This window comes from Tinamus guttatus, unplaced genomic scaffold (genome assembly GCF_059628265.1).
Source record: "Tinamus guttatus ecotype Peru unplaced genomic scaffold, ASM5962826v1 Tinamus_guttatus_pri_ptg000287l, whole genome shotgun sequence".
Classification (NCBI taxonomy): Eukaryota; Metazoa; Chordata; class Aves; order Tinamiformes; family Tinamidae; genus Tinamus; species Tinamus guttatus.
This window is the reverse complement of record NW_028288821.1, coordinates 8,753,567-8,777,689: the sequence shown is the minus strand read 5'-3', so window position 1 is coordinate 8,777,689 and position 24,123 is coordinate 8,753,567. Positions and strand designations below refer to the sequence as shown.

At 43.4% G+C, this 24,123-nt stretch overlaps 1 protein-coding gene across 3 annotated transcripts in view; it reads left to right on the top strand.

Moving 5' to 3' along the window:
* FGF13 (fibroblast growth factor 13) overlaps positions 1-23,818 on the top strand; it is a 217,445-nt gene extending 193,627 nt beyond the window's left edge. For all 3 annotated transcript variants that reach the window (XM_088527583.1, XM_088527584.1, XM_010218507.2), the window contains 2 exons: positions 21,493-21,691; positions 22,916-23,818. In XM_088527583.1, the coding sequence (XP_088383709.1) occupies positions 21,493-21,691; positions 22,916-23,052 (336 nt within the window). In that variant the 3' untranslated portion in view covers positions 23,053-23,818. The remainder of the gene's footprint in view (positions 1-21,492; positions 21,692-22,915) is intronic.
* Positions 23,819-24,123: the final 305 nt, after the last annotated feature.

Here is a 24,123-nt window from a genome sequence, read left to right as displayed (position 1 = left end):
TGTGTGTTGGGGTTAAGTTAATAATGGTGGTTTGGTTGTTTGAGGTGAGATGTTCTTCCTGTGTATTCTGTCGCATTTGTGTGTGTTGGTATTTGCAGTTTGCTGCTCGTTAGGCTGCTTTAGCCTCGCTTCACATTTTCTGCATGATCACGACATTCACCAGAAGGAACCAACAGCACTTCTGGAGCGGTGGCTTGTGCAAGGGAGCTTGGTGGTCTTTACACCAGGACAAGGAGTATCTTTATTTCTTCACAGTTCTGCTGCAGATTCAATGTCCCTCCCTTGCTGGAAGAACTGGTTTTGACTCTAGAAATTGCTTCCCGCTTTCCATGCAGTTGTGAGGAGAGAAAACAGACCTTTGGTGCATATTGCTTCCCCACACAGGCAGGTTGGATGAGTGAAAATGAAGCAGGTGGAAACCCAGGTGGATCTTTTCCTTCCTTTGCTGCTGCTGCCAAAACCTGATGGTTGCTGTTGTGCTACAGCAAAAGACAAGAGACCAGTTCAGTGAAGCCAGGAGATATCTGTGTGAGAAGGAAGAGATAAAAGGAAAAACATTTAAAAGATTTGGCAGTGAAAGCCCTCGGTAAGCAGATAAAAGAGGAAGCTCATGTCCCATGGACCTTCTCACATCCCTGAAGGTGACCTATGCTTGGGGAAGAACCAATGGCTGTGTGAAAGCGTCTTAGGTTGTGTTGTAAGGGAGGGTCTGCCAGGCTATTTGCAGTGGGAAGAAGGGTGTTTTATTTTGTTTATTTAAACAGCATCCTAGAAACGAAGTATTTTTAGGTCTGCTTAGAATAACCGTCACGCTCAGGCCACAAGCGCTTGAGGTCCCTCTCATGCGCACGTCGCTCACCAGCGACGGAGGGGCAGGAGGGGGGGGTGGGAGGGCCAGAGCCCCCTCCGTTGGCCGAAATATCCCGGGAAGCGTTTCAAAATGCCAAGAGCCGGGTCACTGTGCGGTGCCAGGAGAGCCCCCAGGAGCAAGAGCCCGCGTGCGAGCCCGGCTCGGCCGTTTTGGAAAATAAACTGCTGTCAGCCAGTGTTTCGCCCGCGCCGCTAGTCCAGATGCCTGAGTATTGACAACCTGCCGCTGAGATCGCCCTCTAATAAATCCATAGCTAATGCAGGACCAGAATACAATCGTCTTCCTGCATCTCAGTTCTATTGAAATAACGTCAGTCCTAAATATCCCGAGAGCACATAAAGTACTGAATTTGGGGTGGCCGGCGAGAGTGTGAGGTTGAAAGAGCAAAGCCAGAGAGAGGGAGGATGTTTAGCCCATTTGCAGCCTGGGATGCAAGGCACGGAGCAGGAATGCGCGGGATGCTCGTGAGCTGGGATGCAGCTGGACCATGGAGGGCTGCTGTTTGCCTCCCTGCCCTGCTTTGCAGGAGTCAGGGCATAGCTGCCTCCAAACCCTGTGTGGTCCACTTAGCACTAAATCATTCTTTATTAAAAACAACATATGCTTATCGGGTATTTCATTTTCTGTCTGGCTGCTCCTGAATGCGTTGTTGTGGTTGCAGTAACCAATCGTGCACTTTTCCGAACCATTAGCTGGTAAAAGCATTTTCTTTTCATGTTGAGAAGTGATAAAGGCTAAGTTACAACTTCCCTCAAAGTGATTTTTTTTTCCTTTTTCCTTTTTTTTTTTTTTTGTATTTTTTTTTCTTTTTTTTGTAACAGTCTGTTGTGTATGCAACAATACAGGCGCTCTTCTTGGTCAGAAGATTTTTATAAATCTGCCTCTATCCGTATCCACCCGGTTGATGAGCAGAAGTGGCTCTGTGTGTGCAAGCTGAGCCTCTGCACAGGTCTTGCAAGCTCTAGTTGTTGCACTGCTAGTAAATCCCACTGAGGGGGGAACGAAGTGAAGGCTTACCCAGATCAGAGCGTGTCTGTTAACTGCTGTATGAGTTCAGCTTTTGCTTGCCAAGATTGATTTTTGCAATAAAAAAGTTAATCAAGCCTGGGAGATCTTACTTACAATTAAGTTACAGGAGCTGCAGCGATTCTTCCACTTTACTATAAAAAGAAGCGTTCCAGTCTTAATTGGGAAATGTGTCCTAAGTGCATAAGGGGCGACATTTCAGACTTGCTGAATAGCGTCAGTAGAAATCATTACATAAAACAGATGTTTTCGATCTGAGAGTCAATCCAGGATGGTGGTTAGACCTTTTAATGGAACTTAATGAGACACTTAGCAGTCCATTTCCTACCATTCTGGGCTTTTACTTACTAAATCATCCCGTCAGGACGCAGCACCTCACGGGCAGGCGTTACAGCAAAGGTCACTGGAGCTGCTGGAGTAGAGAGGCTTGAGCCCAGTGCTGCGTACAGTTGTGTTTCCATCAAGGGTTAAATGGCCTTGCACCCCCCGGTGTATTTCTTCTAACTTGCAATGAAGTTGCTCCAGGGATGCTAGCAGGACCTGCAGCATCCTGGAAGAGCAGCTCCTTCTGGGAAAGGAGCAGCATCCCGTGCTGCCGGTGGAGGGAAGAGCATGGCTTCCCGAGCAGGATCCCTTCTCCTGGTGTAGAAATGCCAGGAGCTCTCTTGGGGTTTATCCTGGTGCCAGCACAGATGATGCCGAGGAAGTTACGGAGCTGGGAAGCAGTGCGGGAAGCAATCCCTGCCCGGGAGGTGGCAGGCAGAAGGGTGCCAGGGTATTTTTGTGGGGCTTGCTAAAGTACAGGCCTGGCAATGACACGGCTCTAAATGATGCTGTGGGGGCTGAAAACTGTGGGGCTGTGAGTCAGCGTGGGGAGGAGGGGGGTTCTCTGCTCCTCTGCAGCATCAAGGGCCGGGACTGTGGAAGTTTCCTGTTAAGTAGAACAGAAGTAAAACAAAAAGAATAATTCTGTGCAGACTGCTGCCAGTTCTTGAGTCGGAGTCACTGAAAACACTGATGCATTGCTCTCCAGGTCATAAAAATATATGTACCCCCCTCCCTTTTTTTCCCCCTCTAAAAGGCTAAGCAGGAAAGCAGACAGAATCAAGAAGAATTACAGTTCACTGCTAGCCAAAAAGGAGCAGCTGAGACTAAGCAGCTTTCACTTAGAAGTATAGCATTCCCACTAAGCTCTTGTTGCTGCTGGTTTTATGTTCTTATTCACATTAATCACCGCTGTAATGGATTCGAATGGATGACAGCCTGAGAAGACACTTGAGGAAGTGGGATCAGGGATCCACGGTGTGAGGTGCTCTATACAGACACCGGGAAAACAGGGCTATTCATGCAGGAGGATAATCAAGGCCTTCAGGAAAATGGGACTTACAGGTCAAATTCTGGGAGAAAGTGGACTGAATTTAGAAGAAAAGCCTAAGGTTCAAATTTCTAAAATTCCTGATTGATGATTATTAGACTATTTACCATATGGTTGAAAAACATTTTGACATCATAATTTCAGATTTTGTGTTGTATAATAGCCTAAAGGTAACATTTTAGGAATATTTTATGATGATTCCTGAGATTTGGGCAAATATGTGTCCCAAAACCTTTATTTGACAGTATTCTCAATACCGGTAACTACCTTTGATCTTCCTCAGTAGAAGGACTGGATTTCTTAGGAAGCAGTAACACCATGCTTTTTTTTATAATCAGCACTATAAATGTACGTGTCATTGCATGGCATTTTTGTGGTTAAAAGATCATAACTTACTCTTAAAAGATCATAATTTACTCTAAATCATTGGGCAAAGGAAGCCTCTACAAAAGCGTCCAAAGACATTACAATGAGATAACAGTCGTAGGCACTAGAGTATTTCACTTCATAAACTCAACAAAAATGATCTAGGTTGTTTAAAAATGATTTGTTTAAATTAATGAGTTAAATATAAATAAGTATTTGCTGTAAGTACTCTATTGTTCCTGTGTACAGCCTCTTAACAAAGGAGTGTGAATTCTCCGAATGTGTATAGGAAGTTTTTCTTAAGTATTTCATGTGTATCTCATGAAAAGATATTACCGTATGTTTAAATGCTTAAAAACTTGGAATGGATCAGAAAGTCTTTTATTTTTTTCAGCAACTATATTCCCTTCAAAAGAATATTCTTGAAATTCACTGTATATTCTTGCTTTGGATCATTAGGCATAGCGGTTTTCTAGCTTTTCCTGTTCTCAATCAAATCTGGAACATGGTAAGATTTGGGTATATTTGTAGCTAATTTTCTGAAAGTGATCACCAAAAAGTTTGGAAAAGATGAGATAGATCTACCTGTAACTCTTAGGAAGAAATAAGAATAAAAGAAATTGAATGACAAATTGAGGTTCTGCAGTATGGGGAGAGGAGTTTTGGAAGAAGCAGTGTTGTTTGCCCTCAATCTCTCTTTCCAGTGTTGAAAAAGAGATAAAAAGGAGAATCTTTGCTTTTATTTTTCAAATAGAATAAAAATAGGTCATGCCCATGAAATAGGCCAGGGTTTCAAAAAATCGGTGTTTCTAATTTGTGTATTTCTTGTGGGTTTTATCACTCAACACCCACATTACCTAATTATACGCACCTCAAATCAAAACTTAAGAGTAGCTTGCTTATTAAAATCTGTCATGGCTGTTACAAAACATGTCACTGCTACATACATCCTGGCTTTCCTTGTCACCACCATTGTCACCTTGAAACCCTGCTTGCCTCTGTCTAACTGTTATTTTTCCAGGCGTGCAGAATTGAGGAGCAGGAGTGGGTAGAGCTCACTGCAAAACCTTCCCCTGGGAAGAAGGAGCCTTTTCGTTGGGATCTCTCTGAATCTCCTTTACAGAGTGTTTAGCAAAGCTAAATGGGGAGGACCCAGAGCATTTGTTACTGAGATGGGTATCTGTGCAGGTTTCCCAGTGCTCTGATCTAATCTGTTTTGTGGGATTAATTACCTGCTAGCTTGCTTTTCAAAGGCATTCCTCGCTGCTGCAATCTTTCATCTTTTCCCCTTGTTTTTATGCGTGCTCTTTTATACTTGTCACCGAGGAATATGGGGACGGTAAACTTTTATCTCTTCCAATATTGGATTTTGCTTGATGGAGTTATTGCAGTATCTGCAACAAGCCAATTTCCCCCTCCTCTGTGGGTACCTTGAGAGCTGAGCTATTACCGAGGTAACTTTTCACTTGTGTCAGTCCACCATATGACACAAGGTGACTCATCTGTTGTTCTTTAATCTGAGGATATTATGTGGAAGCCTTTGGAAGGAGCTGCCCGTTTAGGTAATGGGCAAAGGTGTCTCATATAGTGCACGTAGGCTGAACTTTCTTGGCTCTGTGTGCACGGGTTTCAGTGAGCTAGGCCGAGCCTTGGATGCGGCTCCCTGACTTGGGATGTGATGTCTGGAATGGAGGAGACCGACATGAAGAAGCGAAGAAGCTATTCATTAAAGCTGAGCAAATACAGAGGGGGAAAAAAAAGTGAATATTCACTTGATTTAAAAAATAAATTAGCTTTAGCTGTGTTCTCATCCCCTTTGGCATTTATTTTCCAGAACTCTGCATCTCATCAGATTATACTAGTGTAAATGTTCTCAGAAAGCTCATTTTTAGCTAGTATGCTGAATTATTTCTGCCACCCCAAGGGATTGGTTCCTTGTAATTACACAAATAAAGTACTTGACTTACTTGTAGCTGCGTACTGCAACTCGTGCAATGTGCAGTTGTTGATGCATGTTAAGCATGTTTTCCTGGTAGCAATCACCACCCGACCCTCCCACCCATTTCACCACCACCATGCACTCATTTTGACCACGAATGGAGAGGCTTTTTAGAGTACAGTGCCTAGCTAATTTTTAAAACCATGGTATTATCTTGCAGTTGGTCTAGCCTAGCTTTCCACTGATGTCAAGAAGTGAGTTTGAGCTTATTTATCATGTAACATTGGCTAAATACTGTGTCAGTCTTCCCAAGAGTAGAGTGTGAAAAGGTCTAGAGAGAAAGACCAAAGACAGGTTTGGCAAGGTAGCAGGACATCCATGTGGTGAGACCACAGGGATGGGGCTTCATACAGGTTTGGAAACCAATAAGCTTGTGAAGTCAGGGAAGAAAATAAGTCTTCTCTAAACACGGTGGTACTGTAGCATGTGTTCTTGAGTTTTAATCCACACTGAGAGATATATTCCTCATTAGCCTTGGGCAAAACATGTAAGAACTTGGTTTCAGTTTCCTCCTTTGTAAAGCATCTCATGTGGGAATATCATCTGAGCACAGTAAGGTGCTCTGGCAGACCAAGTGGGGTGAGGATGCAGAGAGCCAAGCTTTGTGGCAAAACAGAGGGAACTATGCTCCTAAATCACCACGTGTTTTCCCAGATTTAGCCTATGAGCCCAAGTAGTTTCTGAAAATAGAAAGCACTCTGGCTTTTGAGGTTTCTGAGCATTTCCGTGATGCTTCTTTCTGAGACCCCATTTCTAAGCTGCCTCTGAGGAACATTTTTTCCTCTTCATCATCCTTATCCTTTAATCTGGTGTTTCCTTTAACCTGGTGTTTCTGGGGGCTGATCAGTCTCCTTCATGAGGGTCTACAATATGTCCAGCAAACCCGAGATCTGCCGAAGCAAATGAGCAACCATGACAGGGCTGCTGTAGAGGTCCCTGATGCAGAGAGACAATAACTCTGATTGCTACTCAGATATGCTGAGGTAGAAGGTTGTTCACAAAAATTATGAAAAGATGATACAAATAGCTCAGTCCTCTCTGTTGCAACTGCCTCCTAATGGGAGACCCTGTGCAGGGTGAAGCAGGAAGGGAAAGGTGTAAACTAGGTAATGATGTTCCTTCATCGCCCTCGGGAACTCAGCTCTACCTCCAGGAAATTTGTATTAATTACAGATCTTGCATTTCCAGCACTTTGTGTGCCAGCATGTTGTTTCAGTCAGTCTGAGACATTAGTTCAAAGAAATTAAAAATACCAAGCTTGTCTGCAGGATTTTAAAGGTGTTCTATGCAGTTGGTTCCCAGCTTCACGAGCCTCCTTGCCACTGTTCATCTGGTGGAAATTAGTTTGAGATAAATCATTTTGCTTCTTTCTGCTGGAAATTTGCAATTCCATTATCTTGATCTCTGATGCTGTGAAAAGTAATCAATTCCAGATGCTTTTTCTTCAGCAGCGAGAGTTAAAACTAGGTTTTTCAGACCTGTTGTGCTTTGCATCTCCGGCTGTGGTGTAGAAGTAAATTACTTGTAAATCACTAACTGCATATGATTGTATGTTAGAAGTTCCTTTAAAACATCCAGAGATGAGCTATCCTATGTATTGTTTGATAGTTCAGATTACAAGCTTTCTTGCTACAATCCATACAAATTTTAATATAAATAGATATTTCCATAGAAATAATTCAGCCCTATGCCTTCTTGACTGGTGTTGCTACTGGCTACAGTTACTGGGGACAGGGAGGGTGACTCTCTTAGAAGTTGCGTTTTTTGTCCTTGGTTTTTTTTCTTAGCACAATTCAACTGTGTAAACGCGATTGCGCTCAGCGCCGTTTAGTCGTCTTCATTTTCACAATGGAGTGCAAGCACTAATTACCTCTCACAGTTGTCATCACTGCTGTTTTACAAATAGGCAATTGGATAGAACACTTTGCTTATTTTGGAACCAGCAGCTCCCCAACGTGTGTCTCAGGCTGCTGCACAGAGGCTCGTCCCAGGCCACGCTGGCGTTGAGCTTGGCTTAGCCCCATACGGTGCTGGCTGGATGGAAAGGTTGGATCAGGTTGTGTCCACATCAGAAGGCTACATCTGGGCTATCACTTAGCGAATCTTTTTTGGCTTTTTCAGTCCTGATAAGGTTTTTGGTGGCAGCAGTATGTGAGAGAAGGGCTCTGCTGCAAAGGCAGAGCTCCTTATTTGCTGTATAATTACTACTCCTTCCAGACAGGTCCTTGCAAGCTGCATGGTGGGCAGGCAGCTGGGTGGTTTCGGATAGACTTATAATGCACTTTAGAGAAAGCTTGCTTTTAAAAGCAGTGTCATAGCCTGGCAACTCTTGTCATCTCTCGCCCAAGGCAACTATTAAAGGTAATTGCTCTCCTTCGTGGACAAGGTGTGGCAAGAACGGAGGCCACCTCGATGCTGCTGCCCGCTGTGGTGACCTGCACGAGGTAGGTGCTCTGGCTGCTCTTCTTGAGGGTTTCTGCCCATGTTTTCTAGTACAAGCCCAATTAGATTTGCTCAGGAACCCCCCGTTGCCAATCAGGCAGATCCAGTTTGCTGGGACCTGCGGTGCTTCGGCTTGCTTGAGGCATCTCCAAGCTTAGCAGCAGCCGAGGTGGCAGCACCTCTTAGCAAGTTGGCTGACACCTTCCATTACCACTTACTGCCCTGGACTTTCTCAGAATTTGACTGTTAGGTTTAAAACTGACAGATTTTAAAGCTTTCTACTTCAGGCTGAACTTAGTGGGGATGTTTGATTTGAGAAACACTTTTTTTGTCCATTTAAATGCATAGCCTATTTGTTGGGACTTTTTCATAGTTTTTCTTGGGCTTTCCCCATTTTTTTTCAGACAAGAGCCTTCTACTTGCTGCAAGTTTAATATGTACTATTGAGCTTGTGTGTAAAAAGAAAATTGCAAACATTTGACATTGTCAACTCTTGTGAATCTCTCTTTGCAGATATCCCATAGAAACATTAGGGTTTGGCAGGTGATTTTCTCTCTAGATATTTGCCTTGAGCAAGAGAAACAGGTTTGATATTTGCTCTTTTTTTTTTTTTCCCTCCCGTTTCCCCTCAGCCACCCAAAATGTCAGCTTATACTAGAAAAAAATAGGTGGGATATTTAAAAGAAAAATAAGAAAGATAATAGAGAAGTGATTTTTTTCCCCCAAATTCATTCCATCATTTGTGAGTTCTAGCATGGTTTTTTTTTTTTTTTGCCTAGCAAAAGTAACTTGGAAATCTGCTGACCACTGCTGAGCACTGACTCCTTTCCATCAGTTTGTGTGGGTGGGAAGAAGCATCCCCTGCCCCTGGCAGCTCCTGGCGTTCCCAGTGTTTTACCTCTGTGCACAGTGTGAATATTTTGGCTGTCTAGTTAGGTTCCTGGGGAATGCAGATTTTTCAGCAGCATCTGTAGGAACTTGATGGTGGAAGAACAAAGTAGGAATTTATAATGTGCATCTAATTGTAAAGAGAAGGATTTTTTAAGGGAGACATCAGCGGCAGTGCAGAGTAATAATCATCTTAAAGGGTGACTCCCTAGAATTAGTTGTTATTTTGTTTGAGTCCTTTGAAATCGTTTCCATACTATATAATTATCTTAAATTTTAAGTGCTTCCTGCAGCGATAATGTGTGCATTTTTGTATTCTTATGTAAATGCTTTAGCGGTTCCCGGTGTAGAATTGGAAGTGTCATTCAAAAACAGGTAATGGCTTTTCAAAATCTAGGGGAAGAAATTAATCGTTTTCTTCCACATCATTTTGCAGTTTGCATTCTGTGGCTGCATAGCTGTGTTTTCAGCTACAACGGAAGCCTCCTTTCAATAATAAACATGCAGTGATGGGATACAGTAAAGCAAAGAGCTCCGAATCTCACTTGGTCTTGATTTAAGAAGATGTGGGACCCGCAGCCAAACTGTTGTATCCTACAGAGGGAAAATAAGTACTCCATACACTCAATTAATCTGCACTACCGAAGTAAAGCCAGTTATTAGTAATTATAAAAATATTTTGCTGTAATGAAAGTTTAGGAATCCCTGATAGGATGCCGATTTTTATGTTGTGTTGCTGCAAGTGGCTGGTCCCTTGGAGCACGTGTGCATGTGGCAGCGGCCCCAGCAGGGACGCAGGAGGATGTCAGGATGGGGTAGACGGGGCTCGCTTGTCTTGTAAAGCTGGTGATGGTGACGGTTATGTCTGCACCAAAGGAAACGTGGTAAGAGCCCTGCATTGTACAGGAGGAGGATGATTAAAACATGAGATTTAAAAGGCACCACGTCTCACTAAAAAGCTAGGGCTGAGGTTTCCTAGCAGGCTGGGTAGTTCAGCCACGTACTTTCCGTGAGTTTTAAAGGATCTTTGTCTACCTTTACTAGACTGTTTTGAAGATTGACATAAATTCTTACATATCGTTCGCTTTTAATAATTTAGTGCTCAGTCCTGGAGCACTAACTCAGGCAAAGTTGTGATTCGCTTCAATGGGAGCTTTGCCAGAATAAGGCTGTAAGGTTGGGGGGCCATTCCAGTGAAGGGGAAGAAAATCCCTGCAAATATTGCAAAGTGAAAATGTTTCTCAGGTGTATTCAAGGTAATTTCTTCCTATTCCAGTAGTCAGACTGCCAATGCCAAGACTGATCTGGGGCAGACTCGCTGTGGCCTGGATGAGAGCAGAACTAAAATCCCCTTCCATAAAATACTCATAAAATACTTCCATAAGAGACTCCTCCTCCTTTCAGGAGAATCCTCGAGTGGGCAGATGCTAACTCCAGGGCTGCTTTTGAGTGCTCAAAGGTAGGTGAGATGCATCAGAGCTTGGAACCAGCCACATAGATCCAGATTTGGACAGATCCTCGTGGATGTTGAGGTAGATGAACCCCATTTATTTCAGTGGTAGTTGAGAGTCTAAGTGGTAGGATTTAAATGAAATTGAGCTACTCTGGTTTAGCCTCAAAATCCTCAGGGCCTAGGGATGTCTGCAGAGGTGTCTTGTTGGCCTCTTGGCTAACTGCAGTTCTGAATGTGCAGGCCCCTTCTCCCCGTGCAGGCTTGCGTGGGTAGGTGACAGGACTCCCCAGCCTTTCTCCTGTGTCTTCCTCCCGCTTCAGGCTTTCCTGCTGCTTCTTAGATTGCAAAAACAAAGGGTGCCCCCAGACAGTCAAATGGAAGAGGGAACCAGAGGAAGAAATGGAAAGCTGATCACCCCTGCTGACAGACAAGCTCACCTTCACGCTCCCTTTGCGGGTAGCTTTGCTCCTTGGGCTCCGGCTGGCTGGCAGCAGCCAGACCTTATTGGCTGACTTGGAAATAGATAACCAGATTTTAGAAGGAGAACCGATGCAAAGCAGATTATATGCTCAAGAAAAGAAAAACCCCAGTGGTTTTTCAAACTAAGCACTGGACTTAGTTTCCACATGTCTCCTTGCAGTACAGAGCACAGCAGCTGTTAATTAAGTGCCAGAAGTTCTTTGTCTTAACTGTGCTTAACAGGCCTTTCCCTGGCAGAGACAGGGAGTTTATTTTTAAAATCAAGGTGCTCACATCCTTCAGCTTCTTGTATAATTCAGGAACAAAGATTTCTCTGCACTGAAACCCTTCTAAATCTTGTCAGAGAATTCCCTGCCTGCTCAGCACACAGTACAGTGACAATAAATTGAGAATGAGATGTTAAATGTTCCTTGACTTGAGTTCTCAGGACATCTAAGAGACTTGCCAGTGCGGTGGAGAAGGCAGCAGCTCTGAGCCAGGGGGTGGTCGTACATATATTTGTGTTTGCTGTTTTGCCGGATCATCTTCTGTGTGCAATAGCTTGGAATGACAAGTCTCTCCTGTTGCAATATTGTAAAATACAGGTCTGCAGTGTTTGGCTCGCGGAGCGAATGCTCCATCCACAGTGCTCCCAGAAATCTGCAAGGCTATCTTAGGTTAGGGCTTTAAATTGTACCCATCCCGGAGACAGTTGGGTGCCTTCCAAGTTTAAAATGAGCCTTGCAAGTGTTTGAGCAGGGACCCGGTCTCGTGTCCTGCCTGGCCAGCAGCAGCGCCGTGTCTGCCGCGGGTCTGGCTCCAGAGTAATCTGCTGCGAGCCAAGGGGCAGCAGAAGTGAGACATAAAATAACCAAACGGCCGGCCCTTGTAAAGGCTGCGTCACAGGGTGGGAAAGGGAAAGCAAGCAGGGCTTTTTGCGCTTATCGCTGTGTTCAGGCAGGCTCTCAGCAGCACAGGAGTTCCCATTAAACTGTGTATTTGATTTAGAGAAAACTTGCCATAGTTCACTGAAAAAGAAATTGTTTATTCTTAGCTTCTTGGGAGCAGCCATGGGACAGCTCTGTGACTTTTAAGAGGTGGTTCATCATGCAGCCTGGTCTGCAAGCGGTAATGGCTTAGCCGTGTGGAGAAGGGAGGTATTAGAGATACTTTTTTCTTTCCACATTACATGACTTGCTGGAGACTGCCAGAATAGGAGCTACAAAACCCAAAGCTCTATCTTGGAGGAATCCTCGTGTGCCCGACTTTGATGTTTTGCAGTGTAGGGAGCTGGAAAACTTTCCTGATATTAGATTTCTATTAATTTGACCCTCTAATTGTTTGAAAGGAAGGTATACCTGTATAGAAAGAAACTTAGTCCAGGCTATGTATAAGCATGCCTTCCTTGTTTGGGTCCTTATTTGCTGAAACTGGTATCTTCTCCCACGTGGCAGTCTTATTCTCATCTCCCTTGTACAAACCTTGGTTATTTTGCTTTTAAAGAAAGTTTTTGCCCTCTGCAACTTCTCAAATCCCACAGTTAGCCTGCCATCCAACACGAGCACCCCTCTGAGATCCCCTTCGCAGCATCTGTGCCACAGCATTATTTAGGGAACCGTGAGGGCGGAGGAATCCCGGGGAGCATTGCCGAGCTGTAGCATGAAGCGAGTCTGACTGCCAGTAGTGCCCAGGCACTGTCAAACTACTGAGGGTTGAAAAACATCCATCCATGGCATTCATGAATAAATGGATTGCAGTAAATCAAGCTCATTTGAAAAGGTCTCATTAACATTTTGTCACACAGAAATGCCGCTTTGGTCAGGGTAGAGCCAACCAGCTCTTGAACCTGTGACATTCCCGTTGTTATTAAGCTTTGTTTGTATTGCTTACACCACATAATAACCATCTAAGCTGAATTAATAGAACGACAAACACCGAATACCCTTTATTTCTTAAAGCAAGTCATGTATACATTTCTTTACATACCATACAAACATTTCAAAGCTATCCAAAATGCATTAAAATCATGGGTAGAGTTTCCCTTGCTCATAACGTGTTCTGGATCAGGTGCTGAAAGATTCATTGCTTTCATTCAGTGTAACGAACAGCTTAACTTTCCCTCACTGAAGTTATCCATGTTCAAAATTAAGCATGCGATATAATGCTTTGCAGGATAGAAGCCTGATTAATGGGTCTATTAATTTGGTGGTATTACTATTTTGGTACATAATGCCAGTTCAAAGGCTATACTGCACTTAGTACTTTACAGAGCTGGGCACTTGCTTCCCAAAATACGTCTGATAATGTTTGTATCAGAGCGACACCTCTAAGAGAGCAATTCCAGCCCAGGCAGAGCAGAGCAGTGGTCTGGGGAGGTGCAGCAGCTGTCTGAGAGCACTGCTAACTGCATAGGAGAAATAACAGCAGCCAGTACAAACGGCCTTGCTGAGAACTGAAAGATGGTGTTGAATGCCATTGATGGTGCTGGCTAATCCATAGCGTTGTAAATATGCACCCACATCAATAAAACAAACACACAGGCCAAGTTGCAAGGCTGTCCTTTTGTGTGGAATATCCTCTAAGCTGGCAGCGAAGGAAGGATCCATTTGATGGAATGTGGCGTTATTTCTCCTCCTGCAGCTCCTGCTGTTATTTATCTTCTGCTTGCAGCTCCTTGCAGTCAGCAGGCAGAGGTGATTTCTAGTGCCTGGAAAAAAATAAGAATTCGTTTGGCAGTGTTTGTCCCTAAGCTCTCCCTCCCAGGCAGCCCCCGTGTTTCTTCTTTAGACGTAGTTGTAGGCAGTGAGTTGCCCTGTGGTAGTCTGTGAAGGTCCCAGCTAGCTCTGAGTGCTCTTCTTCCTTCAGTGGGATATTAGGAACGTCCACTAGTAAAACGGTTGTGTCTCTGCTTGTAATTAAACAGGCAGATTTAGAGCGTGCTGCAAACCCTGTTTAGATTACTGTTTCTGCAGTACTTAGAGATAAATCTGGGCAAATTCATGGAAGGCAGCCTGGAGATCTCCTCCATCTCCACACCCGAGGGTCGATGTCCTGTAACGAGGATACAGCAGCAAATCCCACACGCCACTAACTAGCCCTGCTGCTCCCGCAGAGCCTGTCTGGGGAGCTCCCCAGTGCCGGGAGCGTTGCAAGCGCGAAAGGACGCGGTGTCCCTTGGTGCTCAAAGTGCTCCAGCCCCCTTCCTCCTGGAGCAGAAGGTGCCAGCACGGACACGGGTGCCTGCTGCACCTCCTGCCACGCGAGCAGGCGCGTGGGGCCACCACCAGCCACGTCACCGGGGCAGCGCTGCGGGAGGCCCCGGCCGACGCGTCACTAGCCGCGTTCAGAGAGCGGCAACAGGCTCCGGAGCTAAACCGAGGGGCTGCAGGGCTGTGTGTCACTGGGAGCAGAATACAGCCCCGTGCCCTAAAAGGAACTCCTCAGCTTGGACATATTTTTCATAAAAGAGTAATGTCTGGCACACTTAAGTTGAGGACATTCTGCACAACAGCTGTGTCGGAGAGATTTGACAAAACTGGGATTCGGTGTCAGTTATAACTGCTAGAAATCTGCTTGCAGTGGCTGGGGGTTATCTGTGCAATGACGGGTATGCCACTGAACAGGCTGCCCACCAGCTTTGGGGCTTTCTACTCCAGTGCTGGGGGGAAAAACCTTCATATCTGCCTTTTGCTTCCTTCTCTGTTCCTTTAATTTTTAGGCTTGGGTACACTGATCAGAAGGTCAGCAATACCATAAAATTGGACTGTATTTATCAGAGACACAATTTAGAAGATATGGAACTTTTGTACAAATGCACAATGGCCAAACTGAACAGCAAAGACCATTTTACTTTGTCATAAGATAAACGATGAAAATATCTTACCTCCATTATACAACTCAATGGTGCAGCCTCTTTTTAAATGTTGAGTTTCATTTCTGGAAATTATATAGAAAAAAAATTGAAAGGATTCACTGAAGGGTAATGAAAATGATTAGAGGCACAGAGAGCCTTTCATAGGAGGAGAGATTTAAAAAGATTAGGCCCGGTTAGTTAAGACGAGATGAATAAGCAGAGACATGATAGAGAGATGTGGGGTAGTGAATGGCACAGAAGAGGCACACTGGGTACTTTTATAAGCTGTTTTCCAAAATTAAAAGCAGAGAAAAGAAAATTATAAAATGAAGAGAAGTTTACTTAGCTAAAGCACAACGACCCTCACCTTTTAGATGTGTTTTTGTGGTGCTGGCATCACCTATGCAAGCCAGCATCCCACGAAACTGAGATCATGAACTTGGGAGAATGACAAAACAAAGTAGCGGTTTGGGGCTACTTTGCCCCAAAGGGGCAAGGGAAGGGAAATCTTGAGCCTGTCGAGAAGAAACAGGAGTTTTGCTGAAGTCACGAATGGGGGTGAGAATCCCCAGCTGACATGATCACGAGTGTGCTGGAATGAACTGTGTAGGGATCTGCCTGCTGCTGCTGCCCTCGGCAAGGTAAGGTGATTGGGTTCTTGTTGGGGTTGAGCAGTCAGGCTCTTTCCGAGCGTGTTATTACGGAGCACATCTCCTCCAACATCCCTATTTTCAGTAGTCCGTTGAGGCAGCTCCTGTTGTCCACTTGGTGTGTTCCTGGGGTAGATCGCGGTGCTTTGGTCAGCTGGGTGGAGGTTGTTGCTCTGCTTGACTCAGTCCAGCAAGAGGGAGATGATGAGAAGACGCAGCAGGTCAGAACCAACATCCAGGAATGTGTATCTGGAGCAGAGTGAGACAGGAGAGTGCCCAAGGCCAGGCGGACGTGCAGGACACTTCCACCCCCTGCTTTCAGTGACCCGCAGCTGGGGACTGACTGAGCCAGAGGTGTTTGATTAGACAAGGGAGTATGATCCATGGATTCCTTCTCTGGGACTTTATCATGCCATGCAGTCTTTGGCTAGACATTGAGAAATTTATTCTAACACTTTTTTTTTTTCTTTTATACACGAAGCCTATGCCTATGAAGATCTCTCTCTAAAGAGGCTTAAGAACAGATTAATGCACAGGGTTTCCTTTACAGATGCTGAAGCAGTAAGAGGACTTTTGTATGTGTGAAACAATGAAAATTAAATATATATATAAAAAAGCAGTGTCTCATTAATACTAGGATTGTACCACATAGGTTGATCTCCTGCCTCAGCCTGGTTTAGAGCCTTTAGATAACCTGACAGGTGCTTACTGCTTAATGATCCTTCCCAAGATTCACAAAACAGGCAGTGTTTAACGACTAGATGCTTGCTTTTATCTGACTAGAACTTCTCTAATTTTGAACTGGAGCCGGCAAGGCTTATGCCCTAAAGCTAGAGAAATCAAAAGGGTAGATGCAAACGTTAGGAGTTGCAAAATGTTTTGAAATATTTATGGAGGGTTTGATCATTCTGGAAATTGCAGAGGCTTCCCCGTACCATGCATCCAGGGTGGGCAGGGGAGAACATGTTCAGTGTAGCTCTGCGCTCATGGAGAGAAGCTTGGGAGACAACGGGGATCTCCTCTCATTCTTGTTTATGTTGAGTAGCTTGCAGTAAGTCTCGTAACTTTGCGGGCAGGATTAGGAAAGGGACCCGTGTTTGACATGTGCAAGGTATTCTCCTGGGCATCTTGCAGAACGCTGAAATCGCCTTGCAGATCTTCTCTAACACGATTAATTTTCTCTGCAGTAATCAAAGGAGTGTCTCCTTTTTGCATGTATCATGCTTTAGTTCACTTGCCCCAGTTAGGGACTGTTTTGGATAATCAATACAGCTGTAGAAGAACAGTAATATGATCCTGTATCAATTAAATTTCAGCATTGCTTACAGTCTTTTAGCCTTTCCCCTTGGAGTTGTCAGGCAGTACATCCATTTCATGGGCAGAACAAGCTGAGAAGTAACACACCAAGCTTTACACAGGTATTTATCGATGTGCCTAAATGCCTCTTAAAAATCTGGGTAAAGATGACTTGGACAAGTTTTCAAAACTGAGTCACTGATTCGTACTGAGAAGTAAGGAAGGAAATTTAAACCTGTAAACCTTGCTGTTTGTGATTAATTTGTATTCTGTTTCAGTTCACTGTGTGCGTTTTTAAGTTTGTGCCTTGGATTTGCTGTGCGAAAGAATAATGTCAAGGGAATAATTATAAGAGCTTTTTAATGCTTTCTTCATAGATTCAGAGAACATCAAGTGACAATCTTAAATCTCACTTTGGAGATCCTGGGTAACCAGCTGTTTCCTTGGGTCCATTTCACTTTTTTTGGAAGTGAAGTCCTAAGTAAATTGACACACCAGAGAGTTTTTGCACTTCCTATAATTTAGTTTATGGCAATATCCCAAATGATTCCATGCTGTGGAATTTGATGCTCTGGAATTGCTTGGGATCACTTTTAAGAGAGATTGTGTGTTTCTGTCACTCCAAGAAGTAGGTTCTCATAGTTAAAGAACTTAATATATCTCAACTACGTAATTTTGAGTTTAGTTTTCTTCCCTGCATGGTCATACAGCTGGTGCAATGCCTTCAGATTGTGGTGAACTCGAGGGGAGTTGTTCCCTTCTGCAAATTCTTGCTCCACAGCTGTGTTTTGTTCCAGCAGTAGTTGGGTTGGCTTTGCAGCACTCTCTGAGGACTTTGGGTATCTACAACGTCTTTGTGAGAGCTCACCTGGAAAAAGCACTGATAAGGCATCTGTCTTCCAAAGCCCATATAAACACAGCTTTTCAGAAGGCACATCCTTGCTCACTGCTCTATGTGGTCATTGATGACAGTCACACGGATTTCCTAGTTACAGCCCTACAAGTTCTGTGTCTTTTCATGTATTGTGAGCTGCTCCCACTGAAATCATGATAATTTCCTCACAATAGGTAAATTTAAGCAAAATTGACGATCTTTTGAGATTGTAACCTCTCCGTGAGAACTTTGTTAGTCCTTATACAGAATAAATGGTTCAAGTTTCCATCATTGCAGCAAGCAGATTTTGGTTGCTTCAAGAAATAACCAGTTTCTTCACACCATCTCCTCACACTACTGCTCCAGAAGCTGTTATTTCTTGGAACTTAAAAGTTGAAGTGTTCACATCTTGAGCTGCTGATATCCCTGCACATTACAGGATGGTGACCCAGAGGATACACCCTGGAACTTCACATGCATGGAGAAAATCAATCCCTTTTAATGTAAAAGGCAGGCTCACTGGTGCAGAAAATCACTACTCAGGAGCCTTAAAGAGGATCCTTCAAAAATTCATGATTATAGAATGGAATCCTGGGATACATTTCAGTCCTCAAAGAGAGCAGGATATGGAGGAAAAAAAAATCCAATTTTCATTAGGTGGAGAAAATAAAGAATGAATCCCATAAGCAGGCAGAGTCATTGATTAAATTGAACATAACTTTATGCTCAACATGATAGAACACTTCCCAAGTATCCCAGCACTTTTCCCAAGTATTTCCAAATTTACTTTTTTTTTAATGCTTATTCATGCACTAAAGCTATCTGAATAAAATTTCAGAATATCCTGTCCAACTACTGTACATTACCTGCAGGATATTCAACCTGTACTTTTCTATAGCAATGTAACAAACTACCCTAATGACTTAAACTTTCAACTGTGTAAAGTATTTGGTCATGTCCCTTGCTGATGGTATTCATGATGGAAATACAGTTTACATAAAATAGCCCTGATCAGGCATCTCCAGCTTCCCTATGTGCCGTGTGCCTGCAGCCATCCCCCTGACTAGATTTTTTTTTATAATACTACAGAGACTTGAAGATGCTAAATATCTATCTTTAAATCAGATATCCCATTTTCTGTTAAGGAGAGGAGGCTCACACTCCAGGGTTGCCGTCATTTGGGGGCCAGGATCATTACTGTGCAGTCCTGCAGTGTAGGTGGTTTTGATGGCTGGTATTTTGGATGATGTTTGGCTTGTAACAGTGACCTTCGCACAATTAGAGCAGGAAGAATGCCACATTTGTTTTAATCTTATTTTAGCTTTCAACTTTGGCAGTGCTGTAACACAGTGTTTTGCATGGAAGAGATTGGAGTACTTCAGATGTTTCGAAAATTACTTAAGCTGCAATTTTTCTTTCTCTTGGTAATATAGTCATCTGCTTGGAAATATAGCCATTCTAAATGTATGCTACGATGCCTTTTTCCTATATTATCATCACACACAAAATCATTATTCTTTTGTTTTTTATATATACTGAATGTAGCTGAAGATGTATTCATGCATTTCAGTAGTTCAGCTGATCATATCAAAACCAAGGGGAGGCTTCTGACAGTTTAGCCTCTTGCTTAAGCATGACTGAGTTATGGCTGCAATGAATGCAGTACTTTTAAAATAAGTTTTATTTCTTCTTTCTTTCATTTGTTGTTTGGGGGCAAGTGTGCAGGGCTCCAGTGGGCAGGATTTGTTGTTGTATAGATAGCATTATTCTTGACTTCTGAAGGAAGCATCAGGAATGCTGTTTCACACAAATACTTGGCTTTTTTTCAGTGGTCTTATGTAGCAATGTATTCAGAGCACTCGACTCCTCAGGTCTCGTTTAAATTATTGACTTTATGGAAAGATGGGCTTCCTTTCAGGACAGCTGAGAGACAGGAAAAGCCAGCGTGGCATTACTGTCATTGTACACCTACAGCTATTGATATGTCTGTTCAAGGCCTTAGAATTCCCAGGAATTACAAGAATCCTTAGAATAGCCCAGGAATTACGAAGATGTGGGTCAAGATGAATGAACACAATCTTGTGCCAAACAGGTAGAAGAGATGGTCCAATCTACTGCAGGAAAAAACAGAAGGGGATTTGACATGGACTTGTTAAACCAAGGGAAAAATAAGTGAAACAGGTTTTTAGCATCTTTCTGTCCATTTCCTCCTGTTTCAGTCTCCTGCGCGTGCGTCTCTGTTCATGACCGCAGCTCTGGCACGGCATGTGGGCAGGCCTTTTGCACCCTAAACAGCTCCAAATTACTGTACATAAACCATAATTTTCCGTAGGGAGCATGGTAGTTTTCCATTTGTCTGCTAATTGGATGATATCCTTGCAATAGCCCTTATTAACACGGCAAGCGCTGGGCACGGTAAAGTGATGGAAGGCTTTTATTTAGAAATCTTGTAAAAATACAGCAACTGTCTCTGCTTGACAGTGATTGAAACCAATTGTCAATTAACTAAATAACAGCCAATTAGCTTGAAGGAAAAAGGAGAAAATTGCTTACTTCACATTCTTTGTTGAAGCAAGTGCCAGTCAGAGGCGTATGGGTTTTTTTCTTTCTCCTACAAGAAGACAAAACAGCAAAAGATGTGGAGAAAATTTAAAATGCCATCTTTTTCTCAGTCAGGAATATTTGAGACACTAGATAAGAACATCTTAAGCTCCTGAGACGTTTAATTTCCTGTGATTTTTTTTTTAAATCAAAATCGCGATCATTATGCGAGCACAATTTTTCCTCCTTTCTTTCCCGTTGCTGTGAGATACTTATGCATGAGGACAGTTCTGCTGAAGCTGCCTCACTTCAGAAATAGAGACTGGTTTGCAGCTGGCTGCTCTGAAACACGGCGCTAGGCAGGATTATGGTGCTTGCATCTGCACGGCCAGACCAAGCCCTTCCTTTTTGGCCCTTTGTTTATTTTCAGGAGTCCGCAGCTGAGACCTTCTTAAAACAAATAATCTTAAAAAAAATATTTTAAAGAAGTGTATCCGCAGAGGACTTGCCTAGAAAGCGAGTGGTTGTTTCAGGACTGACATTTTGGTCCTAGGTGGATCTAGGATCATCTTGCCATGTGGCGTGCCTGCATCCCTCCTTTTTTCTGTCTTGATCAATCGTGCCCAAAGGTATTGATCGAGTCAAGGCCATTACGCAGTGAAAGGCGGTCACTCCTCAAGCAGGAAGAAAAAGGCTCTCTCCTAGTTCGTTGCTTCTTATTTTAGCTATTAACCCAACCCCATCTACCCTCTGAAACGACTGCGTGGCTCCATGTGAGGAATAAAGCTCGATCCTGCAGGCTTTGCACCACAGAACCATTAAACTCCTACCATTTGTTGATGTTTGATGATGCTGATGTTTCCGGGGGGTCTCTGACAGCCAGCCTTGCACTGGGTGATCTGCTCAAACAGCACGGGTTGGACCGCAGGCAGCTGCTAGAGGCTGCCTTAATATTGCCGCGTTAGTAAGAAACCATTTCCTGATGGCCTCCTGCATTTGAATTTTATTTCACTTTCCCCACAAGCAGTTAAGAGCAGCAGTTAATGCAAAGAGGCTTTACATGTCCCGAGCTGCAGCTGGTCCCTTGTGGTTGACACTAGGATTGTGGCTGCCTAATATCCTTTAGTTGCATCAATCAATAATTCTTCACTTAGAGTTTTTACTCGTTGTTCAGAAAGATTTTATTATGCTGCTCTGAGCTGCTCACCACGTCATTTCACAGGTTTCCAATTGTGTTACTCTTTTTGTTAATTCTTTTAGGGCCAGTGTTTCATAATCCAATAGGGAAGGGTGAGAGGTGTGTCTTTTAACTGTTGGAAAAGCAATGAATATTGGATGCTTTTGCATTAACTGATGTGAAATTCAGCTCTGCACATATTGATCTGTTATTTTCTTGCAGGAACATTTTACACCCGAGTGCAAGTTCAAAGAATCAGTATTTGAAAACTACTATGTGACATATTCTTCAATGATCTACAGACAGCAACAGTCTGGCCGGGGTTGGTATTTGGGTCTTAACAAAGAAGGAGAAATAATGAAAGGAAACCACGTGAAGAAAAACAAACCTGCAGCACACTTTCTTCCAAAACCGTTAAAAGGTAATTGCCTTGGTTGGCTCCATTTATCTGGGCTGACATTATATGGTGTCGGAAATGTTTAATTGCTATGCGTACACATTGGAAGGGCTCAGCTGCTTATATAACAGGAGTGTGATATTCTGCAATACCCCATCAGTGCATTACACCATCAGTGCATTCCGAGCTGCTTTTTTCAGGTTTCTCCACTTGCATCTTTTCCTCATCATACCAAATAGGTACCTTAGCTTCCTTGTGCCCAAAGCCCACGGGGTCTGCATTGTAAGGGATGAAGGTTTTACCTGGAATGGCCCAAACACCTGCTCACTGGCCATTTGCATCTCCCAGGGCATCTTGTCTGTGTTTTACGTTACAGGCCGTTTGTCTGTTTTTGCCTGGGATTAAGCTCCAATGCACAGTGCTCGTTAAACTGTAATTAATGTGGCACCAGTATGTGGCAATTGCCTGGTCCTGGAAGCCAGGACCTGGATTTATCCCAGTTAACTGAAGCATCTAAATCAGGACTGTGATCCCACCAGGATCTCCCTGTGGCCAGTGCAAGGAGATAGATCCCAGCCACGGCGTGGAGGTGCTCCCCATGCTCCAGAAAGGCAAACCTCTCTGTAGCCCTTCCTTAAGGGCAATGAAACCCTGCTTTGTGCTCCTAAGCAACCTTGTAAGGCAGCATCGTTTTGAACTCGGAGTGCCCATTTCAGAGGTGCATAGCCTTGGATGGATACTGGTCTAGTTGACAAGCTAATACAGGACAAAGTCTTAGGTAACTGATGTTGGGATTGTCTCTCACATCTGCTATGTGTTAAAACAAGCTAAACAGAAGACTTAAAAATCCATTTTTCTCACCTATTTGCCTGGACTATGTGTACAAGTAGCAGATCACATAGTAGCTATTGGCAGAGCACTTCACCATGAGCAAGTGCTGACTTTTATCAGCTCAGGTCTGTCTTGCAGCATTTTGTATGTGCAGCGGTTAGGTGGGTGATTTAATTGGGAGGAGGAGAAGGCTGTGTTTTTTCCTGTCTCTGAAATGTCATCCCCTTGAAGAGGCTCTCAGCTTTGCTTAGGAAGCATTTGAAATGGGAGAGATCTCCTGTCAGGGAGCTCTGTGTTTCCTTCATGCCCTCCTTGTGGTGCTTGGTGCTGAATGAAAAATGCAGGTTTTGCAGCCAGACGTTGCAGTGAGTGATGAGTGACCCGTGCTGACGTGCTGCCCTCTCCTTTGCTTTGCAGTGGCCATGTACAAGGAGCCTTCTCTCCACGATCTCACAGAATTCTCAAGATCTGGAAGTGGGACCCCAACAAAGAGCAGAAGTGTTTCAGGAGTGCTAAACGGGGGTAAATCCATGAGCCAAAACGAGTCAACGTAGCCAGGTTAAGGCAAGCCAAGTGCTCTCTAAACAGAACCTTACCTCTGGATGCAGTTGAATTCTTACTAGCAGTCTTTCATCCAAACGTTCAATTGCCCAGGACAAGCCACCGAACTTGCATAGGTCACTCGTTTATCAGCCATTAGATCTACTGGTTGTCAAAGGATATACCCCAATAATGTAGAATATGCTTGTGCATATCACAAGGCACATGGATAGCCAGCAAACATAACTGCGGAATAAGTCTCAGAGAAGAAATGTCCAGCTCTTTCTCTCTTTCTCTTTCTTTCCCTCTCTGTCTTTCTCTCTTTCCTATGCTTTGTGGAATACGAAACAAAAACATTTCACAGCATTCACTGCTGATGAGAATTTGCTTTCCAACTAAGAAAAAGACCACTTTTGCTCTTCAAAGGAAATTTTAATGCTTATATGTTTTATAGGGGCAAACGAAAATAAATATGTAAACTCTGTTGTTTCCTTGGCTTACCGTTTTATATCTAAGGCTTGATAAAAAATGTATCCTTTAATTTGGAATAGAGCAACTTTTTGATTTCTGAACTCCAATGGGTCTTTAAAGCTACGTCTTTAAAATAAAAAAAAAATCAAAAATTCAGGGTTGGAACTGAGAGTTGGTGTCTCAGGCTCAAGTAAACAGTGTTCTTGTGGTTTTAAACACAAAGAAATATAAATTTTTATAGATTTGTAGTTTCTGGTAAAGTTCTTGTGCTAACCCCAGTCTGTAGGAATTCAGTTGTTTTGTTATCCCAAGTGGAAGCTAATAGGAAGGGACAAAATTATCCTCCAGTGTAGATTTCTCTTAATTCCATTTTGTGTGTCATGTTAAACTATTGTTGTGGCTTCTTTTCTAAAGAAAGAAACTGTGGAATTAAGGTGACTTTTAATTTTTTTATAAGAAATGTCTTATTTGTAAAAGTCCTTCTTTCACTGTAATGGGCACGTGAATATTGTGTAGGAGGAGCGTTAGGACAGGTTACCCCTAAACAACATATACTTATACGTGCTATTGGAAACAATTGTTTAAAAAAAATGTAGTTAGGTTTCCATTTAGGT